Genomic DNA, 21,904 nt, shown 5'->3' with positions numbered 1-21,904 from the left:
ATATTACAGTTATCTGCATTCACAGTGCAGAACAAGTTTGGTAGTATTTAAGATAATTCTCTAGTGCCTGCTATTTTTAGTCCAAGGGTAAGCTTCTGTAAGAGCCTTTCAGTGTTGCATCCCTTTAACCTGGCCTAACAAGCTAAGCCAGTAAGCTGTCTGATTTCCGTCTTACAGGAGGCAAAGAGATAGCTGAAACAAACCATTTGTAGTGCAAACGCTCAGCCTATCTTGTCTTAAGAGCTTTCTTTGTATGGATTTTTTTTTTTTTTTCAAATGTCTCAGTATTAAGCTTGCTTGTCAGAGACTAAATTGTCAGGCTTTGGTGTTTGGAAGTGGCAGAAGTGCAGGAATGAAAGGAAGATTTTATAGACTCAGCCTAATGAAAATAAACATTTCCGCATTGCCAATGGTGAAACCTGATCAGGGCAGTTTAAGCTGTTGCTATTGATGCGTCTGAGGAGAAAGCAATGTATTTCATTTTTCTCAGGGAAGGAAGAGCAGACATAAAGGGCCTGATTTCCTTCTCACTTACACTTAATCTGTCCTTGTTTAACTTCATTGGTTTTGCCAGGTGATGCTTGGTTTGTGCTGCTCTAATCCAAGAGAAGCCAAGCTGGAGTTGGCATTGTGCTCTCTGTGCCACCAGCACTCGGATTTACAGCACATTTGCCATCAAAATGGAGCAAGACCAGATGCAGTTGTAAAACACTGTGATGCTCATTGCACTCTGGTGTTTTGGTGCTTCAGGTAGATAAGACTTTGCAATATTGCTCACTTACAGGTAGTTAGCTCTTTTTTACTTGGAATACTCTGTGGTTGGGTGTCCTTTCCCCTACTCCCTCAAGTAGGGGAATCAAGCGCAACCATGTTTACTTTCTTGTCTCCCTCCTTTCTTTTCCTGTGTCCCCACCTTTCCCCTCCCCTGGTGTTGTGTGCAATCCTCATGTAGGTTTACAAAACAGGATTTTATTGCTTCCTAAACATGAATAGTCCCACCCGCTCCTCTCAGCCAGCTGAGCAAGGCTTGGACACTCTCATGTTGGGCTCTTTCCAATCTATAGCTCCCTTCCCCTCTTTCTTCTCCCTAATTTGGATGCTGAAAGAGCAGGGAAAAATACCTCAGTACAAAGCAAGGCTATCTTAGGCAGGAAAATGTAGTCTGTGTTGAACCCAGTGATCTGCAGGGTCCTATCTCTGGTTTAATATTCAAATAGTTTCAACTTTCTTATGTTCTTGGGGTTATCCCATGGGGTTTTGGCTGTGCATCTAGCAACTACACAGACTCAAATTATAACTTGTGTTAACTTCAGCGGGGATAACTTTTAAACTGAAAATGCACTTACTTGAACAAATAATATCAGTGTATTTCCAGTAGGGAATGCAAGCACGTGTACCACATTGTAGGCAAGATGAGCCCAAGCCACTTTTAAACTCAGTGTCTTAGTCATAGCAATGTAGAGCTCAGCTGCAAAACTAACTTGGTAAGGAGGAAGAATTATCCCTTGCTGGCTTGTGGCTGGGCTGCTGTTAGTCCTGGGACAGGGTGGTACAGACACACTATGTATGAGCTGCTGTTCTCAGCTTAAGCATCAACATACGCAAAGAGCAGAGGACCAGGTCCCTAGCCAATGTAAATCTGCATAGCTCTGTTAAAACCTGGGGAGAGGCTCTAATTTACTGCAGCTGAACATCTGGGTCTAAGTTTTTTTTTTCTTTTGGTAACCAGCAGGATTAAATAGAAGTACCCCAAATTATTTATTGTAGGTGCTGTGGCAGCATCTCAAAGCCCAATGGTAAAACAGGACAAGGTTGTGAAAGGGGTTGTGTGAACACATAACAAAAATACAGTCTCTGTCTAAATGAACTTACGGCCTAATTAATAATGTCATTTAGCGCATTGGTAAGTACATCTGGACTTGACTGCCTGTTCTGTGTCAGTTTTTAAGAGGATAAAGAAAAAATCTGTTTGATAGTTTGATTTTTGCGATTTCTGGTGAAAAAGGGTCTGGTTAACATGAGTGTCTCACTAAAAAAAGTGCAGTCTTTTACATCACACAGATGGAGGGCTCATGATCAGGAACATGCAGACTTCTAAAAGACTAGCAGAGAATGAGCGATAAATTCAGTCTTGACTAAGGAGTAAATAGAGGAGAGGCAACTGCAGTGAGAATAGTAGTGTGTATCACAGTATGCATGCACTATGTAACTCCGCCAGACTGGTTGAGGGGAAATGGACATGGTAATGTAAACTAGCAAATTAGTTTTACATTTTATTGTCAACTCCATTTTATTAATATTATCTGTGAAGACTAGTGGATTCCAGGAAACCTAGAAACAAGCCAACAGCGGGCATGCCCTAGAGGAGGTTGCAACAGAGAGCTCTTCTGTGATTTTATTTTTTTTTCCTGTTTTAAAATCACCACCTCTACTTTACAATTCTATTTGCATGCACAAAATTGGATTAAAAGAACAGTAAACTCTTAGCACTGAATGACAAATCAAGGAGATATGTAACTGAGGATATGATCAGACATGTACATAGCTAAGTGTTTAACCAGTGGAAAATTCAGACATATCTCCTCCTCCTGAAGAGTATTCTTGGTGGTTATAGGGGTTTACCAGGTTGCACTGTTCAATCACTGCCTTTTGAGGGAAGGACTTACTTGCCTGCTGGGAGAGGCTTTCATTTTGTTTCCATGGGACTGTGAAGGCGTTCTGAAAAGCCTGGCAAAATTCACCTGGGATCTCTGCTGTTAAACCTTATACCTACTGTGGCATTCCTTACTGTGGAATCTCCACGTTCTCATTTGGTGGTTCATTACAAGGGAGCCTTTATTGCTTTCAGCCTAGGACACTCAGAGTACAGGTACCTGAGGTTTATTTTATCTATCTAAACCACCTCTCTAAATGGTATGTGTGTTAGTCAGCATGCCTGCTAGTACATACAAACAAGGAGGACACTGAAGGACGTTGCTGTGCCACCTAAAAATAATGCACAGCTGCACAGGTAAAATATACAGAGGAAATGCATCTTTAGTCTTGTAAACGAGTTTTTTGTGTTGTATTTTGTGTTATTTCTGAGTAAACTCTTTTAACCAACTCAAACCAGATAGCTGCTATCCAGTTAAATTACAATAAAAAATGATGAGAAGTCCAGATGTATTAATGATGTACTGATCCACTCATGCTTCAGCTGTAAGGAAAACCAGTGCTTGTATTCCTGTGAGACATGACTTGTGTTTGTAATACCTGTTCAATGGGCATGTGTTAGGCTTGATGAAGCTGTACATGCTGAGAAATTAAAACATCATAAAAAGCATTTAATGAAGTTGATACTTTACAAATGCTAATTTCCTGGTCAAATTAAATTCCAATTTTCTAACAGTAAAAGCACCAAATAGAAGTGTCTTATTTTGTAGCTTAAAAAGGAATTTTTGAGCGTGTGTTTCATTTGTACAAAAACAGTCTCCCTGTAAATTAATGAAATTTAAAAATCTATGTAAACTCTTCTCTGCTATATTGTGTATATTTTACCTTTAAATTTGTATTTCTTTAGAGTCGTAAATCTCAAGATAGAAGTAGGGATGATTATAGACATCCTGACATATCCAATATAATTAAAACTAAAGGAAATGCAACACTGAAATAGAGAATGAACAAAAGTGACAAGATAATGCTTCTTGTTGGCAAAGGAAGAGTCCATACTGTCACTGAAGTGCAGTTTTTAGAGATATTTGTCATGATAAAGAGGACAAATAAGTTTTTACATCAATTACACGTGTGAAATCATCACTGCAAAAAATATATGTAGCTTTTTTTTTTCCTCCAGGATGTTCTATGCAGCCTTACAAAGGTGTATGAATGTTGAAAAATCTTATGTCAGTGCATAGAGAGATTAGTGTGGGCATGGACCATAAATCAAGTAAATAAATAAATCTGAGCAAGCAGTGCTTGACTATTTGGACTGAAATACTGCTGACGTTGTTGTTGAAAGCTCTGCAACAGGAGAGTCCCAAATGTCTTCTCTACCTTATGCTGTACCCTGCCTTTCCCTTCATCCTTCTTTCTACAGTACCCACTCCATTTTAGACCTTGTCCAGACAGGGTCCCCAGGATCTTTTACTCTCTACCCTCCTGTATCTTATTTAGGTGCATAATAATAATAATAATAATAATAATAATAATAAATCCCTGTCTGAGTTGTTGCTCAGGACCAGTCGCATGAGCGACTGTCTCTGTGTAGAAAAGGAGGATGGGTAAGAGGAGCCATTTGCTGCTCCAAGTGGCAAAGCTCCTGTGTGGTGAGCTCAGAGGCAGCCTGCCTAACCTCTCGCACCCTGGGCACTGAGCTGCTCATGCAGGATGGGCTACCTGTCCTGCATCCTCTTCCCCAGCTCACTCCCTCCTCTGCTCACCTGTGCCTCCCCAGCAGTTCTGGCAGACAGGAAACTTCGCCTCGACCCTAGCTTCTCTGGCTTCATTCTTGAACAGTGAAGAAAAACTTGCAGCTTTTCTTTTTATTGTGGCTCTTCATCAGGTGCTTTCTTTCCTTTGCACTTCTGCGCTTTCCCTGCTCTTGGTTTTACCCACCAGAAACACAGAGAGAGTTTTGTGCTTCACTGTGGAGCTCAGCCCAAACCTAGCCCATTGTGGGCTGGACAAGACATGCCAGATCTTCTCCCGCTGCAGTTCCCCACCCTGAAGACCAGGTGGCCTTTGCTAGCCCTGGACAAGGCAGCACAATAGTAAGTCCATGGTGTGTCTCGGTATTACAGACATGGAGTTCCTTTACAGCGTCAAGTCCGCTGGAAGTTAAAAACCCCCCCTGGTGAGCTAACCCATAAAAAACATGAGTAGAGTATTTATTTAGTAATCAGCAAATTAGTCTATATAGTCAGCAAATGTTGAGGTCCAAACTGATGACGATTTGTTTTCAAGTCTTTTCTCAATTTTGTGCTCAGGATCAAGTATAAATTGAATAGAGTGACCTTTTGATACTGAGTCAAATTAACTGCATTTGCAAAGATTCTGTGGTTTCACTTACTATAAATTTTTGATATTTGGTCTACCACTGGTGAAATGAATCCAGCACAGCATCTTATCATTGGTCCGCTTAATACAGTCGATAGCACAATAGCTTGCTTGCAGATTGTTTTTTTTGTTTTATCTTTTCTCCAGAATCGAAGATGACTATGATAGAGGGGAAGGATACAGTTTACACAAATCAAATTGCAATGGCTTGCAAAATGTGCATGAATTTTGGTCAAAGGATGTAAAGCATGGGTTGCTAGCTAGATCCTCAAGTTTGTGAGATGACTGTCAATTAGTCGCTCTACAGTTTATTATACTTAACTTCCAGGCTGTAATGGAAACTTCTGAACTGCAACAACTCATTAGAACAAGTAAGAAAAATTACTTTGTGGTAGAAGAATATTCAGTAGGCTTTTTTAAACTGACATGTTTAGCTTAGAGCAGACAGGTTAGATCTTTCACTTGAAAAAGTAGTCCACCTCACAGGAGCTATGGCAGCATTACTTCCAGTGATCCAAAGTCATGATCTTAAAGAAAAGCCTGTTTGCAGGGGGCCTGTACTGTGGTTTTGAATTGTGATGCTTTAATACCAAGTACTAGACAGAAGTTTTTACAGTGTCAGGACAGCATCTTGCAGAGAGAAAGCAATCTGAGTTCATTTACCAAGATTACACATAAGAACTTTCTGAGAAATAAGCAACATGATGATGATGATGATGATGATGATGATGATGATGATGAAATTTTTTTTTTTTTTTTTTTTAAATTTTAATATTGTTATACCCTGAAGCAGGGAGGGGGAAAATGGATGCTGCCAGTGTTGCCATCTCCTTCAGCCTGTGGACGTTTAGCAGGTGCTTCCAGTGTGCCATAATGTTCCTGGGAGCAATGCTGGGGGTTTATGCCCCTCTGGGACCTAGCTCTGGAAATTAGGCATTGCAGGACCTGCATTGTGTAGAATCACAATATTTATTTGACATCATTTTTGGGGGAGAGAATTTTGGGATGGTAGAGCACATTGCTTCCAGTCTATATCTGGAGAAATCCAACTTGAGTGAAGCTTTTACATAATGTGTACAAGTGGTTGGTTCTACAATTGAGATATATCCACATTCCACATGAAGGCCAGTGGGCTGATGAAATCAGAAGGCAGGCTGTAGATTCAAGTGGTCTTTGCCTGCAGGTGCATGTGAGGAATATGAATATAGCTGTCTCCTTCAAGAAAAGAAAATATCTTGTTTCCTTTCCATACCCTAAAGGCATTTGCACAGGGGTGGTGATAATTAATCCCCATATTTCTATTTCATATAAAGAAATCTGGCTGTAATTTTCTCCTAGTGGGACTCCATTTTGTTTTTAAAGATAATTGATAGCTCTGGACTTAAGCATTTCAATTATGGGAGTGTCTCTTGGGGACCAGACTAACAGACCTTGGAAAGATGTTCTAATGCAAATGCATCATGTGGATTTTTACTGTAAGACAATGCAGGATGCCTAAGGATTTGCGAATCAGTTGAACAGTAAAATAAAAGCTGAGAAAACTTCTTCAGATGTATAAGGGCATGGGATTGATTGTGAGCAGGCAAGGTGGAACAAGTGGTTGACCACTTGGACCACTAATTCATCTTCGGCCCTGCGTACAGCCAGCTCTCTTAAGTTGAGGAGAAGGAGGCACTTGCCTTGGGGAGTGCATGGGAAGGGCAGCAAAATCAACAGGACAGCTCTGTGTGTGCCATGCCACAGGCAGATTGGCTCCTTCTGTACCAGAAGAGGGAAAACTTGGGCTGTAGTTCTTCCCTTTCATCGTCCTTGACTTAAGTTCTCATTTTTTTTTTCTGTCAGGAATGGGAATACCAGCCAGCCTGCATCCTAATCCCTGTACACCTCCTGCCCTCCCAGTACTTCTATACAGCCTGTGGCTCCATATCCTCCTGTGGCAAAGCTTGGTTTGTGGGGCCAGGGCTGAGACACCATCTGCCCCTACTCCTGCATGCTTGTTGACAGGAGGTGCTCAGGGCCTGAGTGGTGTTAATGAGCTTTTCAGCGCCTCTGCATCCTTATGTGCAAAAAGGGGTGAATCTGTACCCCTTGTTTCTGAAGGAAAAGACAATCTTAAGGACATCCTTACTCCAAAATTTGTCATTAAGGAATTAAGTTTTGTTGGAAATCCCTGATGTGCTCACAAATCAATTTTATTTGTTTGAAAGTAGTGCCATAATGTATTAGTATTTTTAGATCACTCAGATATTTTCAGCTGGAGGAAAATATTTTATTTTCTTTGTTAATTGTGCTATGAATAGATCTTAGGCTGATGAGGAGAAACGAGTCGATATGTTGAAATGGTGATCCCTTGTGAGTTCTGGTGTACACCTGGCTGCTCTGAATTGCTTACCAAGCTGGGCTGCTGGAGTGGTGACAGCTTCTACCAGCTGTGGATCTGTCCCAAGGTTTCCTGGGCTTTTTACGAAGATGTGATGAGCTGCCACTGCTCCCAGCTCCTTGGGGCTGCGGATTAATAATGCAGTTTGGACCCTGATCTTTTAGTATGAATCACGATGAGCCCATGCACTATTCAAATTGTCTGAAATTCAAGAAACTTCAGAGCATCGTCATTCATTAGCTGATTTCACTTCTTGAGATACAATCAGCAAAAGTTGTGCATGTACTAATCACAATTGAAAGGGAGAGGAGAAGTCACCCAAAGGGAAGATGTTGGAGGTACTATTAATATTTTGAAAATATTTTCTAAAACATGGGCTTTGACCCTCTTCTGGAATGGATCAGCGTACCTATGCTGATGACAAGAGCTACAGGATAATCCTGAATCAGGACACCTGCACACTGGCTTCAGGGTTTTCAAGAAGGGATCACAGAAACACAGATGGTTTGGTTGGAAGGGACCACAGTGGGTCAGCAGGACAAACCTCCCTGCTCAAGCAGGGCCATCCTAGAGCATGTGGCACAGGACTGCATCCAGATAGTTCTTGAATATCTCCAGTGAGAGAAACTATACAGCCTCTGTGGGCAACCTGTTCCAGTACTCTTGTCATTCACAGAGTAGAGAAGTTCTTTCTCATGTTCAGGTAGAACTTTCTGGGCATCAGTTTCTGCCCATTGCCTCTTGTCCTGTTGCTTGGCACCACTGAGCAGAGCCTGGCTCCATCCTCCTGGCACCCTCCCTTCAGATACTGACAGACATTGATGAGCTCCCCTCCCAGTTGTGTCTTCTTGAGGCTGAACAGGCCCAGCTCCCTCAGCCTGTCCTTGTAACAGGGATGCTCCAGTCCCTTTATCACCTTTGTCACCCTCCTCTGGACCTGCTCCAGTGGCTCCATGTCTCTCTTGTACTGAGGAGCCCAGAACTCGACACAGCACTCCAGATGAGCTTCACTAGGGCTGAGTAGAAGGGCAGGATGACCTCTCTCAATCTGCAGTCAGTGTTCTCCCCAGTGCACCCCAGGGAACCATTGGCCCTCTTGGCCACAAAGGCACTGCTGGCTCATGGACACTTGGTGTCCACCAGGTCCTTGTTTGCAGAGCTGAGCTTTCCAGCAATTTGGCCCCAAGCCTGTGCGGGTCCCTGGGGTTATTCTCCCCCAGGTGCAGGATCCTGCATTTGCCTTTGTTGAATTTCAAATGGTCCCTTTCTGCCCAGCTCTCCAACCTGTCCAGGTCCTTCTGAAGGGCTGCACATCACTCAGGAGGATCAGCCCAAAGTTTCTCCCAGCTTTGTGTCATCTATGAACTTGCTGAGGAGGCATCTGGACCTTCATCCAAGTCATTGATGAATAAGTTAAACAATACTGGGCCCAGTATTGAACCTTTGGGGACACCACTCATGACAGGCCTCCAACTAGACCCTATGCCACTGATTATGACCCTCTGTTCAGCCACTTCAATCCACCTCGGTGTCCACTCATCCAACCCCCACTTCCTGAGTTTGCCTATGAGGATATTGTGAGAGACAGTGTCAAAAGCCTTGCTGAAGTCGAGGCAGACAATATTCACTGCTTTCTCTAGGTAGTTGTTTCATCATAGAAGGCAATCAGGTTGGTTGAGCATGATTTATCTTTAGTGAAACCATGCCTGACTACCTCTTTGTGTCATCCACGTGGATATAGATGGCCTCCAGAATGAGGTGCTCTATTTCGAGGATCGAGGCGAGACTGAGCAGGCCCATGAGCAGGCCAATACTGGGTCCAGTATTGAACCTTGTGGGATACCACTCATGACTCCTTGCCAGTTTTGAAGACTAGGGTGACATTTGCTTTCTTGCAGTCCTCAGATACCTCTCTTGATCTCCATGGCCTTTCAGAGATGACCATGAAGCAGCCTCACTATGGTGTCTGCCAGTTCTCTCCAGCATTCATAAATGCATTCTGTCAGGGCCCATGGACTTGAGGATTTCAAGTTTTCCTAGGTTTTCTCTAACCCAGTCTGATGGTAATGACAGATATTTTAAAATGGTGCAATTTTTTTTTAGGAAGAAAATTTAAGGATAAGTTACAGCATTGCTCCCTACATGCACCCTCAAGGGCTGCCTGTGAATGACAACATGGGCAAGTCTCTGTTACAGCTCAATCTTTGGCCTCTGTGGCCTCTGTGGATTGCCAACCAGTAACAGATATTACAGACATAAAACGCTAACCACAGGGTAAACCCAGTCCTATCAATAGTCAGAATAAGCAAAAGAGAAGGAATCATCAGGGGTAGAGGATTTAAATACCTTTGCGTGGGTAAATTATCAACTCATTTCACTGGCCAAAGAGAGAATATCTCTGGAGACATTTTACTGAAGGCAGAAATGCAATTAGATTATTACACAACTACTACTGTGTTTTCAGACAGAAAATTATTTTTAGTGCTGTAGAAATATTAAGTATTAGAACAAAGCATGTAAAAGCAGAGAAGAGCACAGTTAGAAACTTTCCATGGTCTTTGGACTCCTAGATTACTCATGCTTGAAGATTGGTTGATGTTCTGGCAGTTTACCTCTGTTGCATTCACCCATAAAGAGTGACACAATTGCCAAATTTTATTTCCTTTCAGAGCTAATGGCATTCTGGATATGCTGTAAATTTCTGTTGTCAGAAACACAGAAGCACATGCATTCATTGGCATACTTGCGTTCTGTGCCGCCTTCATCTGGGTGAAAATTTACAGGGATCAGAACATCTCTGGCATCTATGTCTTTATACTAACATAACAGTGTGATTTGGAAGTGATGTATAACTGCTTCTGCATTAAAAGGCATGTTAGCAACATGCAGTCATTATGAATTCTTTTAATAAAAGTTTAATAATTGCATATATTTGCCATGCAGCTTTACATTTGAGATTATCCTCTGGTCCTTTTTCTTACACACTGTAGTTCATTTAGATAGTCTAGATACCTAGGGTCTGCTCCTAAAATAAGAAGCAAATCCTTCTTGTAAGAGCCTGCTTGAACTTAAGGACAGGGTAGAGTCAGTTCCAGAGAACACACAACGCATCTTCTAGCCTCAGCAGAGGTGGAAGGTGCTTGGCTCCTCCTGTTCCACCGAGCCTGTGTGATGAGCAGGTTGGATGCCAGTCTGAAATGTGAACTTCTGCAGTGACAGTGCTGAAAGCCTGCATTTGGCCGTGGCATTGCTTCTCCGCAGTGCTGTCAACACCAAGACTCAGGCTGCAATAGCAAAGGAGAAAGCTGCTGCTTCAGTGATTATTGCTCAGACGTTGATGTAGCCAGCCATCTCTCCCTCTGCCTCTCTCCTCAGCACCATTTCTGCTGTATCTAATAATTGTGGTTTTTTATAAACAGTAATTTAGGACAATTAGGAGCAATAGCATAGTTAAACCTTTAAAAGGTTATCTAGCAATGTCATTTTCCTGACTAATGTGTTCCTGCTGCCATGTCGTTTGTGAATAGACATGTGTTAGCCAGCTAGTGTGCTTCATCTGTGGTGACTTTGATTTATTTGCTCTGTAAATTGGGACTGAAGCAATAATGGAAAGTGACATTAATTGTTTAACAGAGTCCTCTTTGTCACATCCTCTGCTTTCTCTGGGGTGTTTGAATGTTGAAACTTGTACAAAACTAATTGAAATTGCCGTGATGAGGACTGGTGTCCGCTCAACTTTCTGTTCTTGAATGTCAGCGCACTTGAATGTCTGTTTAAAGCATGAGAGTTGAGCAGCTAACAGCAAATATCAGGTTTTTTTCTGGCATGGTATTATTAAAGAAGGCATACCCTGTAAGAAATAGCAACACTTTCAGCTTTGTTGTCAGCTTTATAAGCTGCAAGGCTCAGCAGTGTGCCCTACCAGCTGGACTTGCTGAAAAAGTTCCTGGTGTAGGGCTGGGGGTCAGGCAGCCAAACCAGCTCATGGACACCCTAGACTTGAGGGCTGGCTCTCACACATGCATCCCACCACCTGTGAGGGACTTAAAATGCCATTGGGAAAAAACACTGGTACACACTTTCTTGCCCAATAATGCCTATTGTTACTGTTCTAGAAGTGACACCATAATTTTCCTCTTTTCCTCTCAGAAAGTGGCTGTGAAAAGCTGGGTTCAGAGCGTGGTTTTATTCAGCTCCCTTCTGCCATTTCCATCCTCTACATACAGAATTATCACAGCTGTCTGCATATGTCTGCTTAGTATGGTGGAAATCACCTGATACTGAAATTTGGATACTTTTTCTCAGTGGCCAAGTGCCTTTTGGTCTTTTAAATAAATGCTTCTCCATAGCATTAGCTTGCCTGAGTATTTATTAGTTTCTTGGAGATGATGTGGTAAGCACCAGAACAGTTTGTGCTCTGCCTTAGTTTTCTAGCTCAAAGACAGCTTTTGTGTTAAAAGCCGAGAGGTGTGATTTGACAGCGAAGCCTAGCAGGAGCAATTATCTGCGTGGTTTATGATCATCTCTGTTCAGAGTCTGCTAGATAAAAGTATTACTGAAAAAAGTCATGCTAAGGGGATACCCAGATTCACTTGATTATTTTTTTTTCGGAAGTGTAACTTGACGATGTTTTGCTGTTGCCTTTTATAACTTCTTTTTTTTTTTTGCTTGTTTGTTTGTCTTGCTGATATTATTTGTCTTGCTAGTTCACTTTTATACTTTGAGATTTTAACTTAGCTGAAATTTTTTCGTAGTGGGAACATAGAACATGATGAGCTACTCTGAAGCTGGTGGAAAAACTCCCAATTTGATATCACTTGAATCAGTGAAAGGCTTTTCATTTACTTCAATAGCAGTAGGATCAGCCTAGGAGTCCTAGATAATTGATCTGTCAAGATGAATTTCCAATCTTTCTGAAAAATAAATATAATGATTTTTACACAGTTCTATTTCTGACTTCTAACTCTCAGCACTCAAAAAATCTGTATCTTAATGTACAGTAGGGACTATATGTCATTAAAAATCAGGAGGCACTTAGATTTACTCAATTTGATAAAAAGAACTCTTGTTGCTGAAATAAGATATAAATTAACATTACAGCCACATCTGATTAGAAATTAATCTACGTTTTATAATTGCTGTCGGAATTTGATAAATGCATACAATAGTGCATTGAGCACTCAAATGACATAACTCGAAAGGACAACTTCAAAGGCAACCTGCCTAATTTTAATTTTTCTTTAAAAGAAACCAAAACAACTTGTCATTTACCGTATGAGTGCTGCTGGCTATTCTTATGCCAGAATACTCAGGAATGAGAAGCTGTTTGTTTGGTTTTGGAGCAAGAATTTGCAGAAGTGTGGAAGGGAAACCCTTTCTTCCTTACTGGACCATATATGTGAATAAGGTTTTCTGTATTTTATTGGTGATTCCTTTTGGTGTCTTGATTAGCTGTCTGATTCTTGTAATTTTGTCAGGTCAATTAGCTGGTGTTAGTGTTGAAGAGCAAAAGAAAGAGACAGCTTGAGCTGACACCATCATTAGGTGTCAGCATTTTAAGCTCATCCTGTAATACAATCCCTGGGTGATTGTTTACCATTGTTAACACCTGATTAAAAAAAAGAATTGTGGAAGAAAAGTAAACTAGCAATACACCACGAGTGCAAAGAGATTTTCTTTGAACAGAGCTGGATCATTTTATTGTGCCTAATGACATGGTCTGAGATTCTGTTGCCAGTTGCTGTTTCAGGGGCCGGTTTCACTGCGTGTTGTCTGCTTGTTCACATACAGAGGCGTCGTCTTCTTCCTTTTCTCACCTGGTTCCTCTTTTTGTTTTGTCCTCTCCCACAGAAGATAGATGAAGAGAGCGAGGCAAACTTGCTAGCTGTTCTCACTGAAACACTGGACAGCATCCCTGTGGATGAGGATGGATTGCCTTCGTTTGATGCTCTGACAGATGGAGATGTGACCAACGAAAATGCCGCTAGCCCCTCCCCGATGCCCGACGGCGCCCCTCCAACTCAGGAGGCAGAAGAGCCGTCTCTAGTAAGAACCCTTCCTACTGTTTATCAGGAATTGGATGTGCCTCTGGCTACCCGCTGCATGGGTATGATGTAGTCACAGTAAGGTGTGGACTTTTCATTTAGACTGGAGAGCAAAATCAAGTAAAGAAGTGAAAATTAAACTGGGAAAAACCCCCCACCAAATAGCCATAGAATGATTAATATGGCAGTCTATTAAAAAGTTGTTGAAAAGGTTGTTTTTTAAGCTCTTACGCTAATGGGGCTGACACTTTTGCTTATCATTCTGTTCAGATAAGTCGGGATAATGGTTCTTAACTCATATTTCATTTCTTGAGGCTCTTTTTGTTGTGTATGTTTAGACATCATTTTTGGTGATCTGTGAAGAAAGGCCCAATGAGTCTGTTGGGGTGCAGGGCTGATTTTGTGTCTTTAACATCGATTTGACCTGTAAGCACCAGCTTAGTGCTAACCAGGGCAAAACTGAACCTTGGATGAGGATGTGGGTGAAACATTATATGCATTTTGCTCAGTAAATCTAGTTTGTGATGTGATTCTGTTTCTGCTGAAAGCCTCTTATCACTGGCTTCAGTGGAAACAGAGCCAGATACCTGAATATTGACACTGTTTCCATTAGTCTGTTAAAGTTAATGTCTCTGTGTAGATCAGAGGCCTCTTCATGTCAAACAGATCACCAAGAATTTCATTTTGCCATGGAATCAGAAATCGAAGATCCCTGTCCTTTCTGCTTGCCCTGCAGTATACTGCAGTAAAGAAAGCAGAAATGTGCTGCCAAGCCAGAAGAAAATTAAATCTGTTTATTCTGATGAATATAAAGTCCTGCTTTTTGTTTTATTGTATTTTGCTTGCTGAAATTGATCTAACTAACTTTTAGTAACTATTAAAAAATGTAGAAAAATCATTTTAATTCATACAGATGTATAACTTTACTCTTTTCCTTCCACTTCCCTTTTCCTGATGTGTTTGTAGCTTAAGAAACTCTTGCTGGCTCCAGCCAACACTCAGCTAAATTACAATGAATGCAGTGGTCTCAGCACACAAAACCATGCAAACACTAATCACAGGATCAGAACAAGCCCTGTGGTTGTTAAGGTACAAACTTAATCTTTATAATAAGGGAAAAAAAGAAAGTGTAACAAGGTCTTTTATGCTTTTAGCGATTAATATGCTTACTATCTTGAAACCAATTTAAAAAAAATGTGATTTATACACTGGGTTGCAGAAAATCATCTGAGCTCTTTTATGCTCTGAATATTTCATTTATGCCTTTTCTCTTGACAGAGTTCAGTTGTAGTCACACCGTCTGTTACTCTTACCTAGTTTACTGATACACAGAGTAGGACGGGGTGTGATAAAATTTGCTGATGGTCTGGTGGTGTTAATGAGTGACTCCAGGATGTGGGACTGCCATTTTCCCAGCTGTCTGAGCTAAGACAAATGACACTGGTTTCTTGGCGAAAAATGTATATTAGACATTGATTGGATGGAATGGGGGGGGCTTAGACATAATTCTGTTAGCAGGCAGTATTAAACAATGTTTGTCTTGCCATTCAGTGTAACTGAAAACAGGCCATTTAGGGGTACTTAAGAGAGTTGTGAATACTGGGCCCAAGCAATCAGCAGCAAATTAAGGTTTAAACCAGCTTATTTTTTTGTTCACAGTAAAGGCGCTGTAGGGTCTTGTTAGTTACATGTTGCTGAGTAGGAACATTGCAATGTAGGAGAAATGAAATAAAAAGCTGCATAAATGTCATTTAGGAATTTTAAATGTAATTTTCTTTCCTTGTTCTGCAAACAGTTATTCACAGCTCATAGATCTAGTATACTTAGACTGAACACTTCATTGAAAATCTCATCTCTTCAGAAAACCTATATCCATTCTGATAAGGTTCAGCTCACTAATTTTAGCTTTATTTTCTTTTATTATTTTCTTTTATTTTATTTTACCCTGTTTTAAGACTGAGAATTCATGGAGCAATAAAGCGAAGAGCATTTGTCAACAGCAAAAGCCTCAAAGACGTCCCTGCTCTGAACTTCTCAAATATCTGACTACGAATGATGATCCTCCTCAGACCAAACCAGCAGAGAACAGGAACATCAGCAAAGAGAAATGCACCTCCAAAAGGAAGCCCCATCTGCAGTCTCAGACAAATCATCTGCAGGGTAGGTGTGGGACTGCAGAATACAGCTTTGGTACCAGCAGTAACGCTGGGAAGCTGAAGTACCATGGTTGGGAATACCCTCAATGCTTCTGTTCTTTGGATTAGTATAGGAAATCCAGCATCTCTTCTGTGTAAAGAGAATTTTAAAACAGTGTAATGACATTAGAATTAGCTAGATGTAGCCTAGCTTTTAGACATATTTGATCCTTTTATTTATTGCCCCAAGCCTCAGAAAAGAATCTCAGGAAAAGTTTAACAAATATGACATGGTAATACACCAAACTAGCTGGAGATACTTATTCACAGAGAACTGTACCACTAAGAAATCATTATACTCCTAAACAAGCTCGGCAGGCCAGTTCATTAGTGAGCTTCTTTCTCTCTTGCTGGAGTAAAACTGAAGGCATTGTTAACCTGCCACATGGCCCTTAAGAGACAATAAATAGTGCTCTCACTGCTACAGAGAAAACAATAAACGTTTAAATTCCTGTTAAAGCTGGAATGCCGGTTTGTAATTTTATTTTGTAAATAGTGGAAAGTTTAGATGCCATCCTGATCTTTCTCTCTCGTTTTTGGATTCTTTATGGTCAAAACTAAACACTTGTGTTGACTTTTAGGATCCCTTGATGTGTAAAAGACTGGTCTTATATCACAAGTAGCTTGTGTGACAGAGATGCAAGAACTTAAAGCCTCTCTCACTTTCTCTCCCTCTCTTCCCCTGCCTGTTTTCCCAAGATAAAGGAAAGTTGTAAAAGCTTATGAACCCAAAGGGAGCTTTTTAAAGTTATTGCTACTTTAAAATACATCTATGTATTTATGTTGGGCTGGCATCTGGAAGGCTATGTGCCTATCTCAGATACATCAGTGCAAATTCTGGATGACTCCACTAAAGTCAGTGAGAGTTACCTATCTGCAACAGAGATCAGGATGTGACCCTAAATGTGTTGTTGGGTATTTTCAAAGCAACAGTTGTAAACTGTATGTTCTTCTCTTCCTCTCCCTCTTTCTTGCATTTCAGTCTCCATCAAATCTGTTTTCTCATTCTGCACTAGGAAGTATAAGCAAATTTAAGAAAAATAATCTTCCCTTCTGTCACTTAATATTGTTCTTGCAGCTGCACATTCTGACATCCTAAGTATGAGTTTTCTCCATTATGGTCTCGAATTATCCAAACAATATTTCTCATAGGAAGGAAATCCAACTGCCCCTAAAGCTTCCTTATGCCAGCTGCCACTCCTTCTGGATGGCTTCGGCAGTTTGCTTTCACAGCAGAATCCAGACTGAACCCTACATGTGAAACCTGGGTCTGTTACTGCAGTCTGGTACTGCAAAACGGAACTGCTTGAAGTTACAGAGGGCCTTATTAACAACACTCTTGGATGTTAAGGTGGTAGGTGATTAGGTGTATCGTGTATAACGTGCTATATGCACATGTATTTTACACCCATACATAGATGTATGTGCACACAAACATACATACAGATTATAAAGTCTTCCTATTCAAATCAGGGCTGCTTTTTTTCCCCAGCTGAGGAATTGTGTAGATCCAGTTCAAAGAGTCAGAGCACACTGGGTTGTGGAAACAGCACTGAGGAGAGGTTACAAAAGTCCAAAGGGACATATAGCTAACAACTGTGCTTAACAGATGACTGTGATTTTAGTAGTCTTGCAGGTGAATTTGCAGGCACAGAGAAATTACCTTCTTATTTAATTTTCCTTTGCTTTAATTTATGGGCTTCTGAAATGTTTTTACAGCAAATTTGCCTCATACACCAATATATAACTTCAATATCAATGGATTTGCGTATAATACAAATGCAAAAATAATGCTTTCAGCTTGGACAGTCAATTCATGCAGAATCGACCTTGCAAATTTAACTGATATTTGCAGACCTGCAGTCATTGGTTCATACATTTAATCAAAAGTACAAGAAAATTGGCTCCTTCTGTTTTAAAAAAGTATCACAGTCTGAGATTTTCTTTCAAAGTTAGGGAAGACTCATAAAGGATAAGTCAAATGCTATTTTCCTTTAGGGTTACTGTTGCAAACATATTGCAAACCCACGGGAATGTCTACAAACGCATTCATGCCAAAGATCATCTGTGGTTTTGCAATGAAATTTGCCCATGAGGAAACGTAGTTCTTTTGAACCTGAATGTTTTCAATTTACAGGGACAAGCAACTTGATGTGAACTCTTTTTAATAAGAAAAAACCCACACCACAGTAGACCTTGAAACTCTAATAAACAGGCACCATGGAAAATGACAGTGTCTTGGCTAAATATTTACACTATCAATAGCTGTATGTGAGTATGAATCCTTTGCAGAAAGAGTGTTTGGTCAAGCTCTTGCCTAACAATAAGAAAACTGATGGGTGTTTTGGTATGCGAACTTCTCAGTGGGAGAGCTCAGTGATATCTGCCTAAAATTAATACACAGGAGTGTGAGATAATGCCTTGGTTCTCTGCCCATGTCTGGCAGATCTGCACTGTGCCTCAGTGCTTCAGAATTCAATACGTGTATATTCTGATTTGGGACTATTCTACGGGACTAATGAGAGGTAGAAAGAGACTTTTTAGAGACGTAAATAGCTCTTACACATTCAGCTTCCTTAGCCTAAATTGGTTAAGAGTGTGCAGATTTTTAATTAAAAAAAAAAAAAAAAAAAAAAAAAAAGGAATCCTTTGTATAAAACTTTATTCCAGGGCCTTACTGCAAGATCTGATTTTTTAAAGCCAGTTTTACCTCTAGCTAGCCACAGGCAAACATTAGTATTCCTAGATGTATATAAATTACACACAAAGATGTGTCAGGTTACATTCAGTTTTACTGCACCTGGTGTAATGCACAAATCAGTGGCTATGCTGGACCAGACAAATAACTCACTGAGGTGCATCTCCTCACTCCAGCAGTGACATGGGAGGAAGGTGAACCTGAGGTGAACACCTGAGCTTCCATTTCTAATTTCCATATGGGGAGGAGAAGAAACAATATGCAGCTCTTGATAATTGAGTTAATTTTTAAAAACTGTTATATTACTTCAGGAATGCTCTAGAGCATATAAAAGTAATCAATTTGCATATAAAATCCCTTAATGTTGATGGGAGCTCCAAGCCTGTAATGAATATGAAATATGCAGTAGTGACACTCTGGACAAAAGATCTGCAGTGCAGGAGTGTTCAAGGGGAACATTTTGTCTTAAGTAATTAATCTGCAGAAGAGATCCCCTGCTGTTGTTCTTGCTACAATGCTCTCTGTGTTTAAAACATCAATCTAACTTCTGAAAAGTAAAATTTGCAAGTACTATAATTTTTAATTTTAAAAGAATATTAGTTGTATTACAATATCCTGGTTCTTGGCTTGCTCTGAGAAAATACAATTTTGCATGAGTAAAAGCTGCAAAGACATACATTTTTGCAGCCAGAGCTTTGTTTTTTTTGCCTATGTTCAGATTGTAATGCTGAGAGCTTCAACCCCATTTTTAACCATCTGTGACTTTGTCCGTGGTTTGTCATAGTTTGCAAGATAATTTGCAAAATTTTGGACTATAACTGGTTGGACTCTGGCCTCATAGAAACAACCTATTCTCAGTGCTATATAAAAAATTGTATCTTGTAGAAGTAAAATTAACTGAATATTCATAACGTTCTGTTACTTTGTAGTTATTCTGCTGCTCGTGTTTCCAAATAAAATGTGAACTGTAGTCTAAATTAACAGTGAGAGAAATAATATTTTCTAAGTGTATCCTGTAGAGTTCTTCATTGATTTTTAACAGGTACCACTCTTCTTCTGAAATGTTCTTGTCATTTGGGGTGTGTACTGTATTTCAGAGGTACAGTAATTGATATAAATAATTGTTAAAATTTAGGTGCCCTTTTGGTACTAGCAGATAAGGAATCAGGATGAGTCTCTTTATTTATCTAGCTGAGATACACTGAAATGGTAATTGAACTATCAGAGCTTGGCCCTAACTGACTATCATAGGACTATTGCCAAAATATAAAGAAGTGTTTACAGTATACTTTGCAGAGTGTTTAAATATTGCATAATTGTTTTCTTTTTTCCTTTAGCCAAACCAACAAGTTTATCACTTCCATTGACACCCGAGTCACCAAAGTAAGTACTAAAAAGTGCAAACATTTATAAAAGGGAGGGGGGTTCAGTAGATTTTGGCTACAGCAACTCCATTTCAGCTTGTTTTTATAAATGTGCCCTGTCTTCCAGTGATCCCAAGGGTTCCCCATTTGAGAACAAGACTATTGAACAAACCTTAAGTGTGGAACTCTCTGGAACTGCAGGTGAGAAATGCAAAATGATGGCTCTTCCTTTAAGCATGGCTTGTGTGTGTTTACTTTAATATATCACAGGTATGCTGAGTTCTCACAGAAGTCTCCTGTACATTCACTTCAGTGCAGTTTAGCATTACTTTTTATCCAGCTACCTGAGAAGAAATGTGCTTGAAAATATGGCTCCAAACCTACACAGGAGAGCATAATTTCTGAGAAAATATGAATGAAACCATCTATCTGTTATATTTCTCCATTTCCCCATAGATTTGTGTACTGCTGTGCATCATCTTTCAAAGACAAACCCCACAGCACAGTGTAATGGATGTTACAGATGTAAAAGTTATGTCATTCAGTCTGTCTCCAGGCCAGTCTAGGGCTGTACATGACTGCATGTTTCAGTGCTTTGTCAATTCTAGATTAATATGTCACAAATAACAGCTTTCTCTTCTACCACTAAACAACTGTTCCATAGCTTAGAGGTAATTTTTAAAAGTGGAATTCATTTTGTATTCCTGCTTTTTCTTTTTCTTCTATTAACACACTTCACACAACCTCCCTTTATCTTCCTCCTCCTTTCTGATCCCTGGATTTGTACCTTTTGAAGATTTGTAGGAGTTTTTATCATGCAGTGGTTTAGTTCATGCATCACCCATTTAATCATTCATTTAATTCGTCTGCTCTTCTTTATGCTGAAGTCAATTCCTTCAGACTCAGATCTGTTTTATGGCTTTCCTCTGAACTCTGTTTTGCCTCTGTTTTCTTGAAGCGTCCAGAGCCGAGCACAAAAGAACACATTGAGCTCCACCTGAGCTATTGCCAAGAGCATTTTCCTTCTCAGTTGTGTAATATTGAAAAATAAGAGATGTACTTGGCATGCATTTCTCTCAGGATAGCAATAGATAGTAAAATATGTGATTTCTAGCATTGGGGGGGGGGGTATATTGCAAAATATGTCTTCAGGTGCCACAAATTAGCTTGGCGCTCCTGAATTCAGTGGCAGCAGGCCCAAGCTGGGTTTGGGTAGGTACATTGGGCTTTCACCTTCCTACAACCATCATTTTACTCTCTCAGAAACTTTTTCATTAATTCAGCATTAAAACATGAACACTTTTCCCTGCCATCTCCTGGAAGCCTGCAGTCTTAATCATTCCTCTCACGGCAAAAGGAAGCATTCTTCCTGTACATCTTCATTTTGCAAGAGCAACATGAACACGGCAAAATTCACTGTATGCAGGAGGATAATCCTCTTCAGTGCCAATAAGTGAAGTGAAGCATGGAGAAGTCTCTTCCATCACTACTGGACTGCAGGTCTGCACAAGGGTGCCCATTTGTAAGCACATGGATAAGTCAGTGCTTACTGCTGCCAACAGAAAGGGGCAGATGAGGTGACTACAGGAGAGTGGTACAAGTAGCTGTTGAAATCACTGAAGGAAGCAGTGTTTTCTCCCAGCCAAAAGCAGCCTGCTTTTCCCATCAGCTGACTAGACAGAAGTTGGGAGTCAGTCTGACCCCTGGATAGTCCTCTAGTATTGCGTCCATAAGGGCAACAGGAATGGCCTTGGTATTACCAAATTCATTCCGCTCCATCAGCTGTGCACAGAGGAGGAAACAAAACAGCTCTGTAGTTACTTGGAAAACATAACCAGGAGAACTGGTGAATTAAAAAAGGCAACAGAAGCTGGGAAACAGCACAACTGGGCACATATGTAAACAGAAATGCCGTACTATGATTCTATGATTTCTTTTCCACTCTGGAAGTAAAGAGAAGTTAGCTAGGAAGTAAACTGATGATATTCAAGAAGAATAAGAATTGGAGTGTTGTGTGGCCAGGGAGCTGGGTAGTGTTACCAAGCAATGTACATAATGGTCGCCCTTGGACTTCATGTTGCACTTGCTCTGGTGAGGAGCCTGGTGAGGAGGTTTCAGGAGATCATGCAGTAACTCTATTAATCTCTGCCTGCATATATACATAGTTTTTATTTTTACATTCATGTATG

General features: G+C 40.4%; 1 protein-coding gene across 2 annotated transcripts in view; it reads left to right on the top strand.

The window, feature by feature from the left end:
* The window catches only part of PPARGC1A (PPARG coactivator 1 alpha), a 71,190-nt gene that overhangs the window by 23,816 nt on the left and 25,470 nt on the right, over positions 1–21,904 (top strand). For both annotated transcript variants that reach the window (XM_083861640.1, XM_083861639.1), the window contains 5 exons: positions 13,265–13,459; positions 14,425–14,547; positions 15,414–15,618; positions 19,689–19,734; positions 19,843–19,916. In XM_083861640.1, coding sequence (XP_083717766.1) covers positions 13,265–13,459; positions 14,425–14,547; positions 15,414–15,618; positions 19,689–19,734; positions 19,843–19,916 — 643 coding nt within the window. The remainder of the gene's footprint in view (positions 1–13,264; positions 13,460–14,424; positions 14,548–15,413; positions 15,619–19,688; positions 19,735–19,842; positions 19,917–21,904) is intronic.

Source organism: Zosterops lateralis (assembly GCF_965231275.1).
Source record: "Zosterops lateralis genome assembly, chromosome: 5".
Taxonomy (NCBI): Eukaryota; Metazoa; Chordata; class Aves; order Passeriformes; family Zosteropidae; genus Zosterops; species Zosterops lateralis.
The sequence above is the reverse complement of the archived record's forward strand: the minus strand, read 5'-3'. Positions and strand labels throughout refer to the sequence as shown.